Source organism: Mugil cephalus, chromosome 11 (assembly GCF_022458985.1).
Source record: "Mugil cephalus isolate CIBA_MC_2020 chromosome 11, CIBA_Mcephalus_1.1, whole genome shotgun sequence".
NCBI lineage: Eukaryota > Metazoa > Chordata > Actinopteri > Mugiliformes > Mugilidae > Mugil > Mugil cephalus.
This window is the reverse complement of record NC_061780.1, coordinates 23,367,108-23,389,335: the sequence shown is the minus strand read 5'-3', so window position 1 is coordinate 23,389,335 and position 22,228 is coordinate 23,367,108. Positions and strand designations below refer to the sequence as shown.

At 41.4% G+C, this 22,228-nt stretch overlaps 1 protein-coding gene across 2 annotated transcripts in view; it reads right to left on the bottom strand.

Moving 5' to 3' along the window:
* The window catches only part of ascc3 (activating signal cointegrator 1 complex subunit 3), a 136,574-nt gene that overhangs the window by 34,486 nt on the left and 79,860 nt on the right, over nt 1–22,228 (bottom strand). For both annotated transcript variants that reach the window (XM_047599248.1, XM_047599249.1), the window contains exons 13-18: nt 21,971–22,042; nt 18,097–18,231; nt 6,063–6,254; nt 3,309–3,533; nt 1,051–1,170; nt 305–469 (exon numbers count right to left, since the gene is read on the bottom strand). In XM_047599248.1, the coding sequence (XP_047455204.1) occupies nt 305–469; nt 1,051–1,170; nt 3,309–3,533; nt 6,063–6,254; nt 18,097–18,231; nt 21,971–22,042 (909 nt within the window). The remainder of the gene's footprint in view (nt 1–304; nt 470–1,050; nt 1,171–3,308; nt 3,534–6,062; nt 6,255–18,096; nt 18,232–21,970; nt 22,043–22,228) is intronic.

Here is a 22,228-nt window from a genome sequence, read left to right as displayed (position 1 = left end):
CAAAGTAGTAACAAAACAAAGCTGCAAGGAGGCACCAATAATTGAATATTTAGTAATAACCAATAATATATATATATATATATATCTTGTCTATTTCTCTTTTGGTTGTTTTCTTCTTACTGCTACTGCCTTAAAATGAAACTAATGTGACTCTCTTCCTGCAGCGACAGGTTGCCAGTCTATCACAGGAGAGCTGTTTGAGTTGTAGCTAGTGTTATATGCATATATGTATTATAAGCTTTTATAATAAATGTAAAAGTGAGTCCAGCTGAATTGAGGTTGTGCCCTGGAGCAGTGAGTCTACCTCTATGGTGTTGTATCGGATGTAGAAGTGGCTGGCGGTGCGGCCCAGGTCAGTGGAGGCGAAGTAGCCGGTGCGCTCCTCAAAGCGGATCATCCTGGCTTTATCCAGCTTCCTGCCCGACTCCACCACCAGCTCCTTCCTGTACAGCTCCAAACCAGGATCCATCTGAAACAATTTTAATGCGCGAGTTTAAGTTAACGCGAGTTTAGAGTTTCAAATTCTACACAAAGTCAGTTTTACTTTTTCAGGTTTAAAACTTTGTACACAGAAAACTACTGCGCATATGTTTTGAAACTTTGAAAGGGTGAAACTGACGAATACATATTTGCATTCACATTGCGCTTTTCTTTTGTTTTTCAGAGGTAATAACTTTAAAGTGCTCCAAAGTACTGACAGGACAGTTTAAATCTTTTACACTATGTACGTTTTTTGCAGCAGCTTCATTTTGAACGTTCTGGGTAAAAAAAGCATTTGCAAATGTCCATAAAATATTGGTGAATATGTCAGATAAGTTTTCTAAACTTAAGTTTCAGTCTTGCGATTTCTGTTATTAGAATTCATGGATTCATATCATTTTTTTGTGGTTTTTGAACATTTCATAAATACCTGTCAGGCCCTTATGAAGGTGCAACATCATTAGCAGTAACAGGCAACACAATTTAATCAACTCATTCAACATTAAGTTTTTTTTTATTATTATTTTTTATTTATTGTTACCATGCAGAATAAAAGAAGATGCAACCGACCTGATAAGCCTTGTGGTTGATGCCGTACGCCAGTGGGTTGGCCCTCATGCGGACGTACAGGTAGGAGTAACTGAGCCACTTCACGGCCTCCTCCACATTGGTGACAGTCCCCAGAGCAATCTGAGGGAGGAGAGGGAAGAAGAAGAAACTCCATTAGTCATATCAATGGTCTCTGCCGCCATCTGGTGGACACATCACGGAAGTGCAGCCACAAACGTTTTTATTTGTTGTGTTCAATAACAAAGCCACAATTGTTAAAAACTATTAGCCACAATGCACTTTTAACCATTTCTCAGCACAGATGTGATGAAATAGATCTCCTGTGCTTTTAGGGATATAGATATAAATTACATAACTTATATGCAACTTTTACATATTTATGTCCACAAGATGATCACAATATCAAAATAGATAGATATCAAAATTTCTTTAAAAGACAAAACTATCACATTAAAACTCTGATAAAATTATTTTAAAAAAGGGACCGTGTGCTATGTATACTGGTCCAGCACGGTCAGCTATAACAATAAAATAAAAAAATAATAATAATAAATAAAATGTGATAAAATGATGAAGTTAGTGTAGAGTGTCTATGTTTGGATTGGCCGACAATAGTGATGCTTTCCACGGTAAATAAAAGCTCCATCCCACCAACCAACCAAGCGAACAACACTGTGCAGGAGGCAGGAGGTAGGAGGTAGGAGGCAGGAGGCAGGAGGTAGGAGGTAGGAGGTAGGAGGTAGGTAACCAGTTTGGAAACTACAATCAGGCACATAACAGAATGTTGCATTTGTAGAAACACAGATAAGGCCATTTTGTGGTTTTTAGAAAGATGGAATACTGTTCCACAGAGAACGTTGTTAGAAACCAAGCAGCATTTAAAACAAAGTGCAACAAAAACAAAAGTACAAAGGGCATAATTTAATGGTGCACGTTTTCCTAGAGGCTACACAACCTTCTGTTTGAAGGGAGAGAGGGCGAACAGTTCATGTTCCCATGGATGGGTAGTGTCCTCCATAATGCAACAGGTAAATGTCCAAATAATAATGGAAAAAGAAACATTACTACACTACATGGCCAAACAATATCAAAACCAAAGAAGTGGTTCTGAACCCACCACACAAGGCGGTGTTGGTCATGTTGACATCAGCTTCCTTTATACTGAGTCTCAACAGGGCTGTACACTGTTTATTTTGGGTATTTTCTATTCATTAATTGCTGGTTTGAACTGTAAAGATTTCACAATTACACACAATAATTGGGGCAATGGTGCTGATATAACCTGTAGAGACCCCGTGTCCTCTTGTGGGGACGTTAAGTTTTAGGTTTGTGGTACAAGCTTGACATTTTATGATTGAAACTTGTTTATTTATGGGATATTTATTAACTTTTGCAGTAAATATTAACAAAATCTATTAATAGTAACAAGCTACAACATCCCTAATTAGGAAGTACTCATTTGAGGACGTTGGGATTTCATTGTTAGCAATTCTGGTTTAGCACAGCCATGTTCAGGGATTGAAATAAATACTTTTTAATACATAAACCCTGAGTCCGCACATGAGAATGTTATTTTTTTTCTGTTCAAAGATGTTTTTTTTATATATTTCTTGGGTCCTACTAATTCTAAATACCTGAATGTAGCTCCCCCTGGTGGCTGGCTGCAGTGTAGCTCAGAAGCTCAAATAATTGGATAAGGATAGGTTAGTGTCATTTTAAGGAGTTAATATAATGCTACGTTATCTATGTTAAAGCGTCTCATTTTTCTGAGAAGTTTCATTTTAGTTGTAGGATGTGATGACATTATGATGACTGTAGCTATGACAACCGCTCCGTGAAGCAGTTGTCATGGGAATGTGAGCGTAGGAAGAGCATCATTCATACACAATGACAGGAAGTAAACATGTACGTTAACGCAGAGATTTGTGATGAGTTTACTGCACACTAATATAACACACAATAACACAGAGCACACACACAAATGCAGATAGGTCATGGAGGGTAGGGGAGACATTTTGTTACCCGTATAAGTGTAATATTCAGGGGCCTCGTGTAATTAGGTTCCCTACAACATCACGACGGATGATGAAATCTGATGAAACCTGCACAGTTTTGACAATGATGAGGCGAAAGTTTCCCACTCAAAAACACATTCAAACTTTTCCACTGCACAACACTTTTTTGTTCTTCAGCAAAAAAAAAAGCGACGCCAGGATTCTGGAAGAACGAGGAAAGAGTTTAGAAAAGGTGCGACTTGCCTCGGCGTTGAGGTTGTCGGCCAGGCTGTCCAGAAACTGGCTCTCGATGGGATTCTGCTGGGTGAGCAGGGTCAGGTAGTGACTCAGCTTGTCGTGGGTGGTGATGATGGTGCCCTCGCCGTACTTGTCAAACTGGGGGCGACCGGCGCGTCCGAATATCTGCATGACGTCCAAGATGCCCAGGTCCACCAGAGTGCCCCGCTTCGCATCGTAGATTTGAGTTCCCTGTTACAGAGACGAGAGGACTCGATACTTCGGGAACAAAAAATGCATTTCAGGAAAGATTCATCGCATATCAGTGAGTGAAAAGTGAGAATGACTAAGAAGATGCTAGTGTGATATTTTCAAAATCTAAGTGTAAGAAAAAAAGAATAAAACTTAAATTTGCACTGGGACAACAAACAGCTTTCTAAAGATTACAGTGGTTCTCAATCTTTTTGCCTTGAAGTCTGCCCCAACTTGTGTCGAAATAATTATATAATTTAATTCAATTTACACAAAAAGAAAGGCAGATAATATTCTAACTCAAAATTGCAAAATTTACATCTGACATTTTTCAAAATTATTTTTAAGTCCTAGCTTCATAAATTTACTTTCCATCTTTCTCACAATACTGACTTTGATGAAAAACCCTGGCTGAGATGATGCCTTAACAAAATTCAGAAATCTCAAACTTCTGGTATCATATCATGCTGCAGGTTAACTGGGAGGAGAAAAAATAAGTTTGGTATATTGTCACCGTTTGCTGAACATTAAAATATGTCCAGCAGCTATTTTCTTTTATGCTAAAAGGAGTCATTTCTGAGTTGGACAACTCAGAGCTCATTTTTTCCAAGTTGTCTTGAATGCAGCATCAGCTGCAGCTGGATCCCAACCATGCTTTCCTTGACCCACCCCCACGCTACTTCTGATTGGCTACTGATGTTAGTTTATTCATTATTTTAAGCCAGCCTGAGTTCAAGCCCCATAACGAAATCCAAATGTTTTTTTTTTTGTTTGTTTTTACCCTAATCAGATAAGAATTGAGCGTGGCTACTCTAGAATTTATTTTTAACAATGAAGGAAAAATCCAAGGGTGATGATCTGCCATTCATGCACAGCACTGAGAACAACGTGTCTCATTTTGTATGTGATGTCATATATTAAATTGTATGAATATTCTCTGTGTAGATTAAACATAAAATTGAGGAAACTCTTGCAAATGGCCGAGCATTTGAAGACCTTCTGTACTCCCCCGTCCATCCCAGTTGGTGGCAATTATCTACTGGAAGCTTTGACATCACATGCATGACCACTGTTGTCGAGCTAGCTCTAGCCATACTAGCATTAGTAGTCTATTTTACAACGTAACATCCATAAAGTATGGAAAATAGCCAAAAAGTGTCCAAAGTTTCTTCAAAAAGCCCAATAATTGTGCAGCTGAAAAAAGGAGTCTGGTTCTGCAGAGATGAAGGACAGGAAAGTAACGCTGATAGCATTTACCCACTAGCAGCTGATAATATATCAGAGCAGGAAAGTAGCAGCAAGAAGAGAGAGTACGGTCAGTGCAACTTCTGTGGCTGAGGACGGACAGTGAGAAAATGTTCTTAAGTCTGTAGAAAAGGTAAAATGAGAAACAGATTTGTCTGAGAGTGCCTTACATGGATGGCAGCTGTGCTTTGCAAAAAAAAACCCTGCCAGACACATGTGTGTCTTTTCAATGAGGGTGGAAAGATCAGTAACATGCTGAAACATCTGCCTGCACAATATAGGCCTAAATTCCAGGAATCACTTTATGCCGACACTACCCATCCGCCGAGCAGGATGTCGGTTGTGTTTTCTCTTGTTTCATCCATTTCAGATGATAGAAAGGCTATTGTTACAGTCGCATCACCATCACCTCCCGGCGAACAGAATAGATAAAGGCACCGGGAGCAATAAAAACTCATCAATATCCAACTCGAGTCCTGCTGCCTCAAAAACTATTTCCTCCGGTGGGATTAAGGCTATCTTAATCAATCACTGAGCCAATATTTAAACAATGACGCTACACATAACCGTGAGCTGTTGGGACGAGAGAACACAAAAATGAAATGTCCTTAAGAATTCAATTTAAATATTGCCCATGTGGTGTTAATTAGGGAGCAAATTAAGCAATTAACAAAATCACCAAAAAGCAGTTGGAGCCTTTGGGGTCCTAGGGCGGCTGATTTGTCAGCCTGGTAATCCTGGCCTGGTCACAACAAGTATGTGAGACAAAAGGCAAAACAATTAATATGCCAAAAAGAAAGCTTGTAAAGACCTCGATGATACCGCAAGTGAGAGCCTCATAACTAGCACAGTGGTGCTGATATAAATACAGTCATTGTTACTACACACTTACACCGATGATACCAGCTACAATCAATTGTTGTTGTATAAAATTAGTTGAATTAGGGGAAGGAGTCGACAATTCACCAGGTACCACAGAGTGTATTTAAAGTGGACGGCATGACAGCAAAGCCAAAGCAAGTAGAGCTCCCCCTGGTGTCTGGCTGCAGTATACGTCATAAGCTCCACCCCCCTCCATGTTAATGGGTAAGACTTGGGCCGAACTAAAAAACTAAAGTACCCAACAAATAATGAGATCAGGATAAATAATGATGGTTTTGTCATTTTAGGGAGTTATATAATATAATGCTGAGTCTTTTAATCCTAGCTCAGTCACAATAAGTATGTCTGCACAGAAGAGACAGAGACAAGAAGCAAAACAATTAATAAGGCAAAAAGACGGACCTTGATGATAACTGCGTGGGCCGGCAGGTTCACTCCCCAGGCCAGGGTGGCTGTACAGACCAGCACCTTGAGGTGGCCTTTGGAGAACATGCTCTCCATCAGGCTCCGGTCAGAGCGCAGCATCCCGGCGTGGTGGATCCCAAAGCCTTCTGGGAACATCTCCTTCATCTGCTTGTTCCTGGACCGTTGGATCTGAAAGAGGTGGTCAGAGAAAGTAGTTTCAATGAAGGGGGAGGGAATGTGAAAGGAAAAGCAACCAGGGTTTTTTTTTGTTCTCAAAGGTCGGATGTGAGTTCAGGTTGAATATAACTTTAAAGAGAAGGAAAACAAGGACACTGGAACAAGAACAATCTGGAATAAAACACACACTTACAGGGACATGACAACGTAGAAGCAGCTTAAAAAACGTCGTTGACTCAGCAGCTCTTTGATAGTCTTTACAAAAATTTAACATGATCCAATGACACAGGAACCACATCCATGAGCCATGAGATACACAGCATGGAAAATCCCAAGCGCACACACACACACACACACACACACACGGTCAGTCAAATTGAGATGTGTGCTGTGACTGACAGCAGGCCAGTGACCTGGCCAGGCTTGAGGGGAGTCCTCATCACAGGGCTTTATCTCCCTCTCTGGGCATCTAAATGGAGGTCAGTGCCCAGCAGGCCTCAGCACCACAAAGAGAAAACCCATTACTGCTGGCAGCTGTCTGCCTCACACATACAAACACACACACACACACACACACACACACACTGACTGTTTGGGTTGCAATGAGTGTCTGGATTGGTATGCAAACCTTGTGGATAAAAGTGGGAGGCAAGAGACCTTTAGTAACAAGCTATGCAGCAGGTCTGACGGAGTCTTTTCATTTTTTATTTTTTTTTACCACCACAATACTTACACATAAAGACAAAGAGGTTGTCACATGAACTTTTACTACAATATTCCTGAAAGAGTTCCAACATATGCTGTGCTCCTGGGTGGTTTTCCCAAACTTCACTGTCCGACTAATCTCAAACTATCTGGTCACAGTCATGTGATGACTCCATCACTCTGTGTCTTAGTCAAACAGCAGTCGGTGTTTTTGAGTCACACCTCCAGGTTAACATGCACCGATCAGACAGGTGTCTGATCTCGTGTAGGTCTCCCTTTGTGCCTCCAAAAACAGTTGTGACTCATCGGAGAATGGACATGGGCCTTCTGAGGGCGTCCTGTGGTGTCTGGAAACAGGAAATAGATCTTATGGGTTGAGGGGAGGGGCTTCTGTGGATCATCCCACTGATTCATCCCATCAGTTTGGGATCTAGTGAATGCGGAGGCCAGTTCAACTTGTTTTTTTTTGTTGTTCTTCAGCTGTTTTTTTGTGTGTGTCTGTGTCCTGCTGCATCCTGTTGGGGATGGATCATTGCTATGGGGTGGGGGCGACTGGTCTGGTCTGGTCTAGGTGGGTGGTACACATCTAAGTAACATCCAGGACCAAAAGTTTCCCAGTTGAACATTGAATTGTTAAAATATGTTGAACAATTCAAACTTCTCCTGTCAGTTGTGTTAATGTTGTGTCTGATTGGTGTACAGTGAGGGTTGTTTCTTGCAGCACATGTCGGCCTCTTTAACTCTGAGGGAAACGTGTTCTAGTGGGATCTAATCTGAGCTGTTTCCTTTTCACGGTCCTCATTAGAGACAGTTTCCATACCCCCAACTTTCACACCCACTGGGACACAATAACACATCAGGGTCATAATGTTCTCTCGTGTTACTGAGTTCTGGTATTGAACATTGGCCAGGAAAGTGTTTTTTGTACAACATTATAGTGTCACGATCAAGCTGAACTTTAATCTTTTGGTTATAAAATGTGTATATTTGACATTTTGTTCTAATCTGAATCCTTCAGTTATTGTAAAAAAAAAAATGCATTTCGCAAAATCCCAATGATCTCTGACCACCAACTTCTAAAGAGTGTTTGTCTGTGCCAAGTCCGATGATGGCTATTTACATATCTACTGACGGGTTGTCAGCAAGACTCAACATACACTGGTCTCCTGTGCCTCAGTCGGATGCCTTGTTCAATCACACATCCACAAGACGAGCATCACACAGCTGTATCTGGTCTTGTTGTACAACTGGTTGTATTTAGACATTTTCTTTTTTTTTCGTCCATCAGCATAAACGCATTTCTGCACGACTGTATTTCCTCACGTCGACCAGCGCTGGCACTGCAGTCTTGTTGCCACAGATTCCCATTAGCCTGGGTGGAGGGGTTGACGGAAGCAGACCGAGAAGGAGTTGCAAGTGCTGATTCAAGGACATGATCGCTCGCTGGTATCCCACCACTCGTCGAGGCAAAGCTTGATGAAATTCTGATTGAACCGCGGCACGGAATGCCTTTTTGCTTGCCCCATTCAAGGGAAAAAAAATCACCTCAAGGTGCTGCCTGAAAGTACCTTTATTTCACCCTGAATTGGTTCAGTTTGAATGAATGTTTTTCAGGAAAAGTGACTGTATGACTCATTGCTTCTCCCTCCTCTCTGTGAAGGCCTGCTTTTGTGCCTCGCTTTAAGCGCGGACATATCAACACATCTGCCGTCAGACGTGGTCGGGAAAGGACAGAGAGCGCTCTGATTCATCGCCGCCTTTTATATTTCACTCTTGCAGAGTCTTTGGCAACTTTTATACAAGTCTAGCATAATAGCTCTTTTCTACTGAAGGAAGAGGGTTGGTTATGCTGGCACACTTCCACTTATGAATCCGTTCTTTGCGCTGTGATCCCTTCACATGACAATCACACAAAAAGGATATGATAGAACAAAAAGCAGCCCTTCTAAAGACATCTGAAAGCCAGGACGAGCTCTGGCCGGGTGAGAGTCCTCGGGGCCGGGCCGCGCTCGACGCTGTCGAGATCCGTGCGAGCCGGGGAACGGAGGTAATTGAAATGCTACGGCTGAGGCTCTCCTTTGAGGTGTCAGAGTGTGTTACAGCCACGGCTCCAGCCTCTAATCTAAGGTGAGTTAGTGCTGATGTCTGCCGCGCCATGAGTGTATTTGAGATGGCAGTGACCTAAGCTCCTGATCAGGTCCCATTAGGCCCCGCTCCTCACGGCGGCTCCCGCTGCAGAGCTCGCCCCGGTCCACAGACAGCCGGCTGCCAGCTCCACTCTCCGTCTATCATGTTTGTGACTTTGTAGAGAACATCGGCTAACGCCGGCGCTAAAGCAAATCAGCCCAGACGTTCAAAGCTTCTCTAAATGCATCTGGGTGGAAATGAGTTTTTTTTTTTTTTTTTAGAGTTTTGACAATGCCATTGAGAATCCTTGATCGCTTCGAGATGTAGAACACACGGCTGAGGCGAAAGCATTTTTTTTTTTTTTTAGAAAGCCGCAGCAGTTTCACACCGTCGGCTTCAAAGCTGAGATTTCAAAGAGTAAAATCGCACCAAAAAAAATAAATAAAAAAATGTGGCAAATGACTCCCGCGCACCGCGTCGAACAGGGGGAAAAGACATCCTCCGTAAAAGCACCACCACCACCAAAACACATCGACTCTCAGGGGCACATGAACAATTCATTTACTTTGCAGAATTGAGCCACAACGTCTAATTGCTGATTTCATTTAGTGGCCCTTGATGGTCATTATGCTCGGTGCTCAGAGCGCCGCTGTTGATGTTGGAGATGGAGGGAAAGAGGGGGAGGATGAGTTTCTACTCAAACCTACTCAGCTGCACTTTTCCATCATGATCAGCCTCTTTCTCTGAACAGGCTCATCTATTTTAGCTCCTTGTACGGGAGGGATTTGTGAAACAAAGCATTGTCAGTGGTTCAAAATTACACGGGAATAATGTATTTTTTCTTTTTACAAGTTTCGTGACATATATTCTGAGGCTACATTTGCATGCATTCATTATTAGACAGAGTAAGATGTTACAATCTGAATCACGCCCCTCCATGCTCCCACCACACAACGGTGTGACTTTCAACCGAGATATTAGCTTAGCCCTACTACTAACTACTAAAACCACTCATTTAGCCTTACCCCAGCTAATGTGTTTCCTCCTTAGCCACAGCCAAATTAACCAAGTTTGCCACATTTTCGACATCTCTAAAAAGCAATGGGACCCGAAATTGTTCCCTATTGCAGTCGTCGGTTTCAGTTTTCGTGAGCTATTTGTAAGGGAATATCACCAATGAGATGAGTGAACGAGAGTTTTGGCGCCTTAAAACCTCTCCTCTCCTACACTATTGCTGCAAACAGAAAGCAACCTAACAGACCTGGTAAATAAACATCTAATTGGCTGATTCAATCATGCTGCAGAATGACTGAACCTGCCGTGGGGCAAAGGCAAGAAAAACACACAGAGACAATTAAAGCCTAAAAAGAGCTTCTGTAAATTGAGTTTACATGCATTTACTGTCGCAGTTGCTGTAGTAACCTTTACTTTTGTCAGCTGCTCTGTTGACAAAAGTGTATCGGTAAAGCTGTATTTAAAGCTATATTGTCTTTTTCCACCATTAAACAGCTGTGCTAAAATATAATTTCAATAAGCCTGTAGGCATCGGTTTTATCTGTACTGGGTCTTTTTTTCTGTCCAGTGAGTACACTAGCAGAATATATAGAAAATGTGGATGATCTGAAGATACTTTGGTTTGGAAATTACACATACACCGATCAGGCATAACATTATGACCAATAATACTAATACAGTAATAATAGAATCTAGTGAATTTGGAGGCCAGGTCAACACCTTGTGCTGTTCTTCATGTTTTTGGAGTTGTTCCTAAACTGTTTTGTGCGTGTCATTACTATGGGGTGGGGGTTCCTGGTGCTACATGTCAGTAACATTCACACGAATGAAACCCAGGTTCAAATGTTTCCCAGCAGAACACTGAATTGTTAAAATATGGTCAATTTTATTCTCTCCTCCTGTTGGTGGTCATAATGTTGTGGCAGATCAGTGTACAGAATAAAAACAAGGACAAAATGTCACCAAAACACCTCAATAAAACCGCAGAAATGTCTTTGCTGCAAGAAAAATAAAACGTATCCAAGATGCTCCGCGTTAGAAATTCTTCCAGAGGACATTTTTTAAACTACGGCAAAGATGCAAATGAGCCCCGGCAGAGACGCATACATAATGCAGCCGCATCCAGTGATCCCGTTTCTGCACACGGCTAATTTTTTAAAGTGTAACACCGCCGTGACACAGGAAGCAGCAGTGTCGGGTTCGGTTTGTTGTTTGCCGATGTTCGTCGTCGTGAGTTGACGCAGGAAGCGCGTCCTCTGCAGCTGAACGTGCTGGTCGGCTCAGGCGAACAGTTAACACTCCAGTCAGCTGTTTTAACGCTGATGAAGAAGCAATTAAAGAGGAAAATGGACTTGCTATGCAGTGCCATGATAACATGCAAGGCTGCTCCCTGAGGCTATGAGACTGCAGATGAGCTGTGGCGGAATAGCCAGACTGGAGGGAGAACTACTTCACACTCCACACAGTTTCCTCAACGCCGGCCCACCGTTCTACAAAGCTCTGCCTTCTATTTAAGGCAGCTGTTTTTTATTCTTTTTTTTTTGTGTGTGTGTGTTTGTCACTCCGCTGTGTCACTCCTGTCTCCATCAGCCTTTGAGGTGCGTCTCATTGTTGATTAGTGAATCAGGGAGCTGGTGCAGCAGCACGGTGACAGGCTGTCACAGATCTGACGCAGCGAAAAGGACCGGCTGTGGACCGGACTCGCAAAAATAGCGCTAAATGAAAGAAAACAGACATTAATGAGCTAAGTCTGGTGTTGCTGTGGATTCCCTGGAGGCTTTCGCACCCAGAGGCATCAGTGTCCCTGCATCAGGGAATCAAACAGAACGACATTAAAGCCGCACAAAAACGAGTTTAAAGAGAAAAGCGTCCTTTCGAGCAAAGTCATGTATTAGTTCTGTCTATCTGCGGCTTTGTATAATCACCAAATTATTTTGTTTTAAGGAGGCTGAATCCCTACTTCAGCAGACACATCTTTGAATTCTTGAAACTGAAAGAGAGGGTGTGAGAGGTGCTCGCAGCCCTCAGTAAACCGTGACAGGTCCGTAAAATGATTTGTGTCATTTGCCCAAGGGACCACAAGGTGTCTCTTGTCCTCCACAGTAAATCTACCCTTTTTTCTCTTTGCAACAGCCGCATGGTTTCACGGCTGAGGACTGGAGGGGTGGGAAAAAGGACAAAAAGAAGAGAAGGATGAAGAGGGGAGAGACGGGATTTAGGAGAAAATGGAAGTCAGATAGGCTTCTGAATATAATACCTCAAGGTAGGAGCTCTGTTCAGACGGTTTCCTGCACATGTTACAGTGTAAAAAATCCATATTTCTTGTAATTAATATCTATAAGCTGCAGCAATTTAATGCATCTTTAATGCTGCAAAGAGGTCTTCCTTTTTTTTTTTCAAACATTTAGTTTTTCATTTGTGCATCTGGACATGGGAACTTAGGGATGTGATACAAATTTTGGAACAAACTGCAAAGTCTCATTCACTCACCGAAAGCATCACACGATTTAAGTTATTATTAATGCATTATTTACCTCTGCTTGAGGCCGGCGCGAAGCTCAGATCATAACTTGAACCCTGGAAGCATCAAAACCTCATTTGTAACCACCACACCGCTGTGCCGCCCCTCTACATTTTGTTGTAAGGTTAAAAAGTCCTAAACTTGGCAAAAACAGGCAATAAATAAATAAATAAATCAATGAAGAAAATAAAAAATAGAAAGCCCGCATGCACACCCAAGAAGAGCCAGCGGCCGACGGTGTAAGTTTAAAAGAAAATGAAGAAAAACAGGCACCAAAGAGCAAGGATCCGTTTAAAGAGCAAACAGAACGACCAGTTACAACAATAAGATGAGATAAGATAAGAGGGAAATACTCAATAATAATAATGTTTAGGTCCAGTTTCAAACCAGGGACCTTCCGCATGTGAACCCTACGTGATAACCACCACACTACAGAAACCTACACGTGATGAAGCCAGACCATCTCAAAACGAAGCTTTACAAATATGTATTATCTATAAGTGGGTCCAGATTTAACAAGGCTCTGATGGGTCAACTTGGATCTGATGATGGAACAAGAGGACGATGAACTGCACCTGTGGGAAAGTTGTTCATTTCGGTTCCTTTCTTCTTTTCCTTCTTTTTTTTTTTGGGTGTGATGGTGTAGGTTAACTTGAGGTATTTGTGAAGGCATCACAAACTCCGAAGCTTACAGAGGGATTCTGGATGTAAACGAAAAGAAATTGAAGCCAGTTGAAGTGACAGCCGGGGATCTTTCAGCGGCGTAATGATCCAAAGCACACCAGCGCAGTGGAAAACCAGAGTCATCACAGTTAGTCTTAACCTAAATCGCATAGATTCTGTGGAAAAGCCCATTTGGAGAGAATGTTGAAATTGTCCATTTTTACTCAAGAGCACCTTATAATCAACTCTCCAAGAACTGTATTTAGCAAAAGAATTGACTCTAGTGGGTGTATTCAGATATCTAAGCTTGATTGACAGCCTCTCTAACCCTAGAGATAAAGCCAATTGAATAACACGGACAGGATGGAGAAAAATAGAGTGAGTTTTAAAGCTGGATAAATAAATGCTAAATTATATGACTGACCTTAAAAGGGCTTTATTTCACTGCATATGCATATTGGAGATTAAAAACACCTATAAATATTAATGCGGGGCAATTTCCAGAGTGCAAATAAGCAGTGCATTATCTCTGTGTGGGCTTAGAGTAGAGTCAGCCTGATGCCCCCTTCCTCTGCCAGAGCAGGCCGGACTGACAAACACTCAAAGATGAACTAATGGAGTGGATAATACTCATTATGTTGGGACATAGGCAGCGGAGCTAGGAGTGAATTAATTCACAGTTAGTGCATACACAACAAGATTCCTCCGTGTACATGAAGTGTAGGGACAGTTGCTTTTAAAGTACTGTTTCAAACACTAACCAGGCCGCACCATTTTTAGCCCCCCCCCCATCGACTCCACACACACACACCACCACCACCCCACCCGACGTAATCTCTTGTCTCTATTTCCAGCTTTCCCAAAGCATGAAAAGTGATCTGATTTGTATACATACCCCATTTAAATAGAGAGAAGATTAGAGGCGCATCAATCTTGGCTCAGCCCGGGGGAACAGGAAAAGGTTACTAAATTTATCACTCCGCCTTCTGTTGCAGGAGATTTAAATATGGGAGTCGGAGTCTGACTGACCGTCCTCCGGGGGAGAATATAGCCCCACCTCTGTGTACTCTCCCAGCACAGAGACCATTAATTACACGCGACGCACAAACTCGCTATCGGGGCTCTGCTTTTACGTCTGTACATGCACTGTTATATCAAAACTGTATTTAAAGCAGTAGTGATAATACAACACACTTTAAATGAGCAGAAAATGTGTTTGTTAACTTTCCCGTCTATGACTTTGTTGGTTACAATTAATTTTCCTAATGTATTTAATGTACAAAAGGACTTGAGGGTTTCCCAAACAATGTTAGTACAATGGTGGCTTGGCTCATAACAAATCGAATAGACCAGGTTTCTTCAACGTTTTTTAGACCAAAGACCCCAAAGTGATAATATTATACGTGTTCTATATTAAACTCGGCCTAGTTCTATTTATAAATATCATTTGCATTCAGTATTAAGTTATCCCTTAACCCTTTACTAAAATGTGTTGGATTAATGTGTATTTTAAGATATTTAAATTTTAGGGGAAAAAACAATATATAAAAATGTCTAATTAACCAAAGATTTTGCGACCCCCCTGCAGTGCCTCCACAGACCCTCTAGGGGTTGCGAACCCCATTGAAGACCTATGGAATAGACCATAGAGATTAAAGTTATTTTAAGAGAGTTGGCCAAAACCTGGAGGAAAACACTCCAGATATAGAGCTCGCTTAACTTTTAAAAGCCAGCTAGTACAATTAATACTTTATTTAATCTTACATACATTTGTCCATAGAAAGTCTCTTCACGTAATCCCAGACACACTCCATGATGTTGAGATCAGACTTCATGTTTGGGGTCTTTGTCCTTAGTGTAGTGGGGGCCAATAATACTCCTCCCTGATGGTACTGCATGATGGATAGGCATCTGCCTGTGTGTCTCAGCATTGAGGGCACCATTGATCCTGAACAAATTTGCAAAAATGCAGCCCACAAACTTGTAAGGAACCTCCACCATGCTTCACTGTTGCTGCAGACACTCTTCGGAAACTGCCTTCTGCTACAGCCAAATATTCAAAAGTTTGACTCATCAGTCTAGATTACCTGCTGTCATTTTTCTGCATCCAGTTCCTATGTTTTTGAGCATAGTTGAGTCTCTTGGCCTTGTTTCCATGTCAGAGGGATGGAGTTTTGGCTGAAACTCTTCCATGAAGACCACTTCTGGCCAGACTTCTCCAGACAGTATATCTGATGGCACTGCAATCTTCCTGTTCCGATTTCATCTGTTGCACTAAGTCTCCTTAGCTGAACACTGTGTCTACGATCCTACAAAATCCCTGACTTTGTGCAAGTTTACCTATAAGGATTAATGCTGGTTTGAAGGTAAAGAGTAGTACCACCAGATATTGGTGTGACTTAGATTTTTCTTTTGTTCACTCACTTTGCATTTTGGAAATTGATAAAAATAAAAAAGCATTCTTAGTTTACAGCATTTCACCCTCACAACTGCCTAAAACTTTTGCACAGTGCTATACTTCACAGGCTGTGGCAGTGTCGCTAAATCCAATATAAGAGTCATTATGGTAATTTTATGCTCTTATTCCACTTGCAGACATTTCATATACTGCATGACTTATTTTTAGGTTGGACAGTATCATAATTAGAGTTTGCAAACTGGACTTACTCAACATTCTATATTGTATGTGGAACATTTTGGTGCAATGTTAAAATGCCATAAGAGGTAAAAGAAGAATGTACCCACACATCCTAGGAGCATAGGACTCCTGATGACTCAGCGTTCTTGTGAATGTCTCCGGCCTGGAGCTCTGCGGTTCTGATCTGCGGAGCTGCACTGCTACTCCTCTGTGGTCCTGGTCTCATGAACCAGTCCAGTCTTCATGGCCTGAAGTTATCCACTCCTACCTACATGCATCATTCTCCAACCTACCTATGAGGCAGCTAACTCACCTGTGTTAGAACTACTGCATGCACTGACACTTTCAAGCTCCTATGCTCTGGTTTAAATTCATTCTCAATCTCTCATGTAACATGCATCAGCTACATCTCGTCTTGTGTAACAGTGAGATTCTACATGTATGCATGTGTAGCCAGGTGTATGTTCTCCTTCTTACTGCTGATTCCTCTCTGTTTTTCAGAGAGTCCTCTCATACGAGCCGGGTTCTGCTCATGGTTTCTTCTAGTTAAAAAAGGCTGAGCTCTGTTGTTACTGAAGCCATGTAAATAAAATTAAACTGACTTGAATCGCTACTTTTGGGGCTCCTTTATAAACTGCTACTAGCTGGCAGGGCAATCAACTAACCACTAGCGGGCTGGGTTAGCGCTAAACCGTCACCATAGTTTCCCAACATTGCAAATCAACATTTCATAACATCTCAAACCACACAATTAAGTCTATTCAAGAAGAGGAATGAAGCGTCTCCTAGATACGACCATAGACCATCTTGTGACAATTCAGTGTTCTGCTGGGAAACTTTTGGACCTGGCATTAATTCATGCGGACGTTACTAAGACATGTAACACCCACCTAGACCAGACCAGGTTCCCCCACCCCATAGCAATGATGCACACAAAAAAATCCCAAACTGACAGAACAGAAGGTCCATGTCCATTCTCTGATGAATCTGATGAGTATTAGGAAGGTGGTCATAAAAACTCCATTAGCACTATATCCAAAAAGTGTTTAAAAAAGCAACTGAACCTATTGAGAACTGGCTTCTTCAGTTCTTCAGGGAAGTCTGAGGTTGAAATAGGGAACTCTGTGGGTATAATCCATCAGATTATCCATTAAAAGTAACTGATATCACTAAAGGTATTTGCTGTCTGAATGGAGGAGCGATCGTCCACAACAGCACAAATCTCCACTATTGTTGCTCTTTTAAATAAAGAACAGTTCTTTCTTGTCAGTTTTTTTTTGTTTTTACAAATTATTTTCTGGGGGAAAAATGTACCAGTGAAGAACGTTATAATTTTTTTCTTCTAGGTATTCTGGCATCCAGTATTTCATTTCTTTTGATATGCTGATATGCTTTTTTTGCCTCAGCTCTTGAACCTGGAAACTGCTGCAATGATTCATCTAAAAATACCTCATCACATGCTCTAACAGTGCTAGATGTGTTGTTTTTAATCTTTTGCGTACATGCGCGTGGTGAAAGGCTACAATGGAGGCTGTCCTGTCAAACTTTCTGACGGACTAAGGAATTGACTTACGGTGGATTCGTTCGTGTGATTTCTCACATCTTCTGAAGCGAGATAACGCCTACTGCATTTAGATGGGCACTAGTAAACAGCTAATAATCACAATAACAGCACCATCTGAACGAGGAAAGAAAAAAACTGCCTCAGACTGGATTGATTTGTCCTGATTTGGCACAATCGGAAGAAATTGCCGATCAAGGGAATAGCAAAATATTTATCGCTCATTTCCATGTAGACACTTCATCTGACTGTTTGTTCCCGGTTGGGATAAATCCATTCTGCTCATGTTTGCCAGTAAGACACAACTGTATCAGACACAACAGCAGCAAAGATACAACAGTCCCAAAAAAAAGAGTATGAAAATGATTAAGGAAGCCAGAAGCGATTTGGGCTCCGTCGCTGTAAAACGTGTTTCCATCTCAGTCATCCCTTTTTATTGAATTCACTGGTGTCAATAAAGTCAACAGCAAGGAAAACAAACTCTTCTTCATCTTCTGCTATGTGTCAGCCAGAAACATGTCAAACAGGTAACATTCTAAACCATGTTTTGGAGCATGTAGATTGTTATTGGATTTCGTGGAATTGGAATAATTTCAGTTACAGTGAAATATATATTTTTTTTTACCTGTTTTTCACACTGGCCATAGTCTGCACCCTGGTCTGGTTGGAAGAAACATATTTCTCCGTGGTTCTTTGCCATCTCGATGAGCCCCATAGCTGTCCTCACTGTGGCGTTACGGGCGTGCACAAACACCATCACCTTAGACACAAAGATACAAGGTGAAAAAAAGTTAAAAACATCAACACATGCATCTACACAGAAAGGCCGTTCAGATTATGGGCACATGATCCCCACATAACCCCCACAGACAACTCATGTAGCATGTGAAGCTATTTGTGTTGTTCTCTAATAAACACTGCGGGTACATTCGTTGATACATTTATATATATAGATTTTTTTTCGCCTGCAAAATTTACAGACAGGCACATCCACAGGCAGCCCTGTGCTGCTAGAGACGCTGCAGACCATGCAGCCCATACATTGCCCCTGACCCTAGAATAGCCCCTGGCAGTGGTCTACCTCTTTTTACCCATTTATTTTTTATTTTGTATGCACAGGAGCCTGAAATATTCTTTGAGTTGAATAAATGTTTATGTGTTTGGTTAAATTAAATCGGCATCACATATCGGCCATTGGTATCGGCCTTAAAACATCCATATCGGTCGATCTCTACTGCACAGGCTGATGCTATTTGTTGGTAAATCCAGTATTAGCATTATTATGGTAATTCAAAGACAGACTGATATAAAACACATAATCTATCTGCCATATACTAAATAGTTTTTATAGCTGGGATGGGATCACAATTAAAACTAAAACTAAATAACAAAAACAACAACAACAACAACAACGCAAGACAGGTTCTTATGAAATTTTGTGGGAAACACTGTATCTGTGGGGACTTTCCAGGTCAAGATACATTTACTGGAAGGCATGTGCACTTTCCAAGTCTGTCTTAAAACAATAGCCTGGTGCTTTAATGAGCCTAAAACTGTTTATATATATATATATATATATATATATACTGATACTGGACATCATGCTTCCAATCTATTATTTATTTATGTGCATTAGAAAATACTGACAGCAGTTGTATTTAAATGGAGTTTCTAAACACAACAGAAGGCCTTTAACGTTAAAATTCCTTAATTTACCTATTTCAGTGAAAGACTGTAATTGTAACTGTCTGATGACTGATATTTGTTATCATACCGAGAAATAATGCATATGTGCCGACGCGTGCAGCAACCAGCTGTGTGTACGCTCAAAACACACAGGGATGAGGCCGCCGCAGCAAATGTTATTTATCGAAGGTGTTTTATCAGCACCACTGCGCTGTGTGGAAACGTTGCCGGCAGGAACAGCCGGCTTCCGAGCTTATTAAACTCCTCTCTGGCAGCACGTTCCCACCAGGAGGACGGCGGGAAAATCATAAAGAAAATTTCATCCATCACGACCTCCCAGGTGAAATTAATATATGTCACAGCCACTTCTTGACAATTTAATACTGAAGCGAGGAAGAGGCCTTCCCTACTGAGGCGCGGACTCAGCGGCTCAACCTACAAGCTGCAGCCGGGCGTTGTTTTGTTCAAGCCACAAACTTAAAAAAAAAAAAAAAAAAAAAAAGAAAAGTTGTCAGTCGAGCAAAATCAAACTGGCTTGCAAGTTCTCAAGGGTAACATATTAAGTGTGTCTCCAGGGGAGAGGACCGGCAAGAGAGAATGAGGACAAAAAGCAAGAAAAATGGTTTGTGTGTGTGCGAATGTGTGTGTGTGTGCACTTGCAGTTATGTGATGCGGACAGGATAACAACAGTGCTTCAATAGGGAACTCAACTCCTGTAGCAGATGGGAGCTAAACGGTAAAGTCTGAATTCACAACTCTCGCATTCCCAGCAGGCATTGTGAGGCTGTAGAGTGGAAGCAGAATGAGTTGGAGGGTGGTGGTGGGTAGATGGGAGAGGGAAGCAGAAGGAACCGAAGGGTAACACTGAGGGAGATAAGGACTTCAGAGACTTTAGATAGCAGATGTTCAATCGAAAAAAGTTCACACAAAAAAAAATGAATTCCCATTCTTGAAAAAGTTCAGAGAAATATTTTCTTGGAAAACAGGAGCTGTATTACAGATATATTTTGTTGATTGCACCAACATCATTATTGTCGGGGTGAGGCGTCAAATTCGGAGCACAGCAGTGAGAATGATTTGTTGTGTTGGCATTTCTGTACAAGGGGATGGAAGACGAGTATGTCTTAAGATCTGCTTTGAAATAATAAAAATACATCGACCTGAAGGCTCCTACTAAGGTACTACGCTGGATTGCATACAATTCAGGATTTATTCTAAATAGGATGCTTGGGAAAGGGGACCTAAGATGAGACCTGGGACCTCTTGAGGAAAACGTAAGATAACGAGCTTCCTACACATGGATGTTTATGGCGTAATCAACGAGGACTTCACTAGGTACTTGCTAGATTTACAAGGAAATGATACATTTTATGTAAAAGAAGAAGGAGAAGGAGGTAAATATTGTGTAAATTAGGGATAAGTGGATGGCCTGTGACAATGAATAATTCAAGAGTAAAAAAGGTTCTCATTCATCCAGTCGTTGTACTGCATATATAAGCAACACTTAAGAAAGGTAACTGGAATTGTAGAGTTCCTCAAAGATGTTTCATCCAGGAAGCTTCTTCAGTTCTAAAGGACTGGTGGAGGAGCATGGGTTTACAAAAAAGCACATCTGTGTCTTAGGACACTCCTTTGAAGACAACAATGTCCACATTTTAACCAAAGAAGACCTAAAGGAAGTCATCTATGTCAAACTGGAGAACCCTTCTCTGAGCATTGGAGGTAGATTGAGATATAACCTGGCCATCAATCTACAACACAGTCTTAACATCTGTCGACAAGAAGATTCACACCCATTCACACCTTGAGACTGGAGCCTCTGAATGTGTTAGTACCATTCACTGGAGAAAGAGGACAGGGCCAAATAGTCCAATCCAACGACAGGTTAGTATCCAGGCGTTAACAGACACTAGTCATGTGAGTTTCTGACTTAAACCCCAACCCCAGAGTCCTACACTTAATCCACTACTGGCTGATAATGGGCCTATTGTTTGGACGTGTACACGAAAAAACTAATCCAGTTTTTTCCAACTTTTCAACTTCACTATGCGCTTTATTTCTTACCGCATTTCACTTCAGTAAATAGTCCGTTACTTCCGATAAGTTTGACATAAACAACACAAACTCGAGCGCAGTCAAAAACCATTTGCTTCCCCCCTCGGGTTTTTTGCTACAACAATCAATTAACTTTTCAAACCTCAGCCTCCAGTGTAAACACTGCTTGGCTGCCCTCTAGTGGCCTGGAGGAGTCTTGTGCTTAACCATAAATTATGGCTCTTAATCAATCACATGGTGATACCATTTTTTGGACAAATTACACATTGCTTGCTAACAGTATATTCAGCAAATCCATTTGTCCTTCTTTATACAATATTTTATTAGTTTAGTGAGTTAACATTTACAAGGATCAAAATATTTAACATCTCTACCTTCCAATGGGCAGAAAACAATGTTGAGGAGCAAAGTGACTGAAGCAAAAACTCCGCTTATAGATGATGTGAGCTGAGTAGGCAGCTCTGTATTATGACACATTACAACATTAACACTGCTACAAATGTGACCAGCTTAGATCAGATCCCAGTGAGTCCTTAATAGGTCTTTGGTGTTTCACACCAGCTTGTGACTAAATCACCCAAAACAGGAGCCAATGATCGAGTGTTCTCGTTTCCAACCGAGAAAACAGCCAACTCAGATGCATTTTAAGAGAAGTTGGCCAGTACAGTAGTACGTGACATTAATAACTAAAACATTAATGTATGTTTTAAGTTATTAGCCACCATATTACATTCAGACATACAGTAGAAACCCCTTACCTGGTGTCCTGCTTTAACTTGCTCAAGAACTTTGTTGTAACAAACTTCTTCTGTGTCGTGCATCTGCTGAATCTGAACAAGACATAAAATCACAAACATAGTCATTAACCTCATATAACCTCAAATCTATCTTTGGCTTCATTGTGCTGCGGTTTATTTTCAAGAACAGCTACAGTTACATATATCATATGCACGTGTCACCTTCAAGTTCAAAGCTACCTCTGCATGCAAACGTTACCTAAGCTGTTGGTTTGCAAA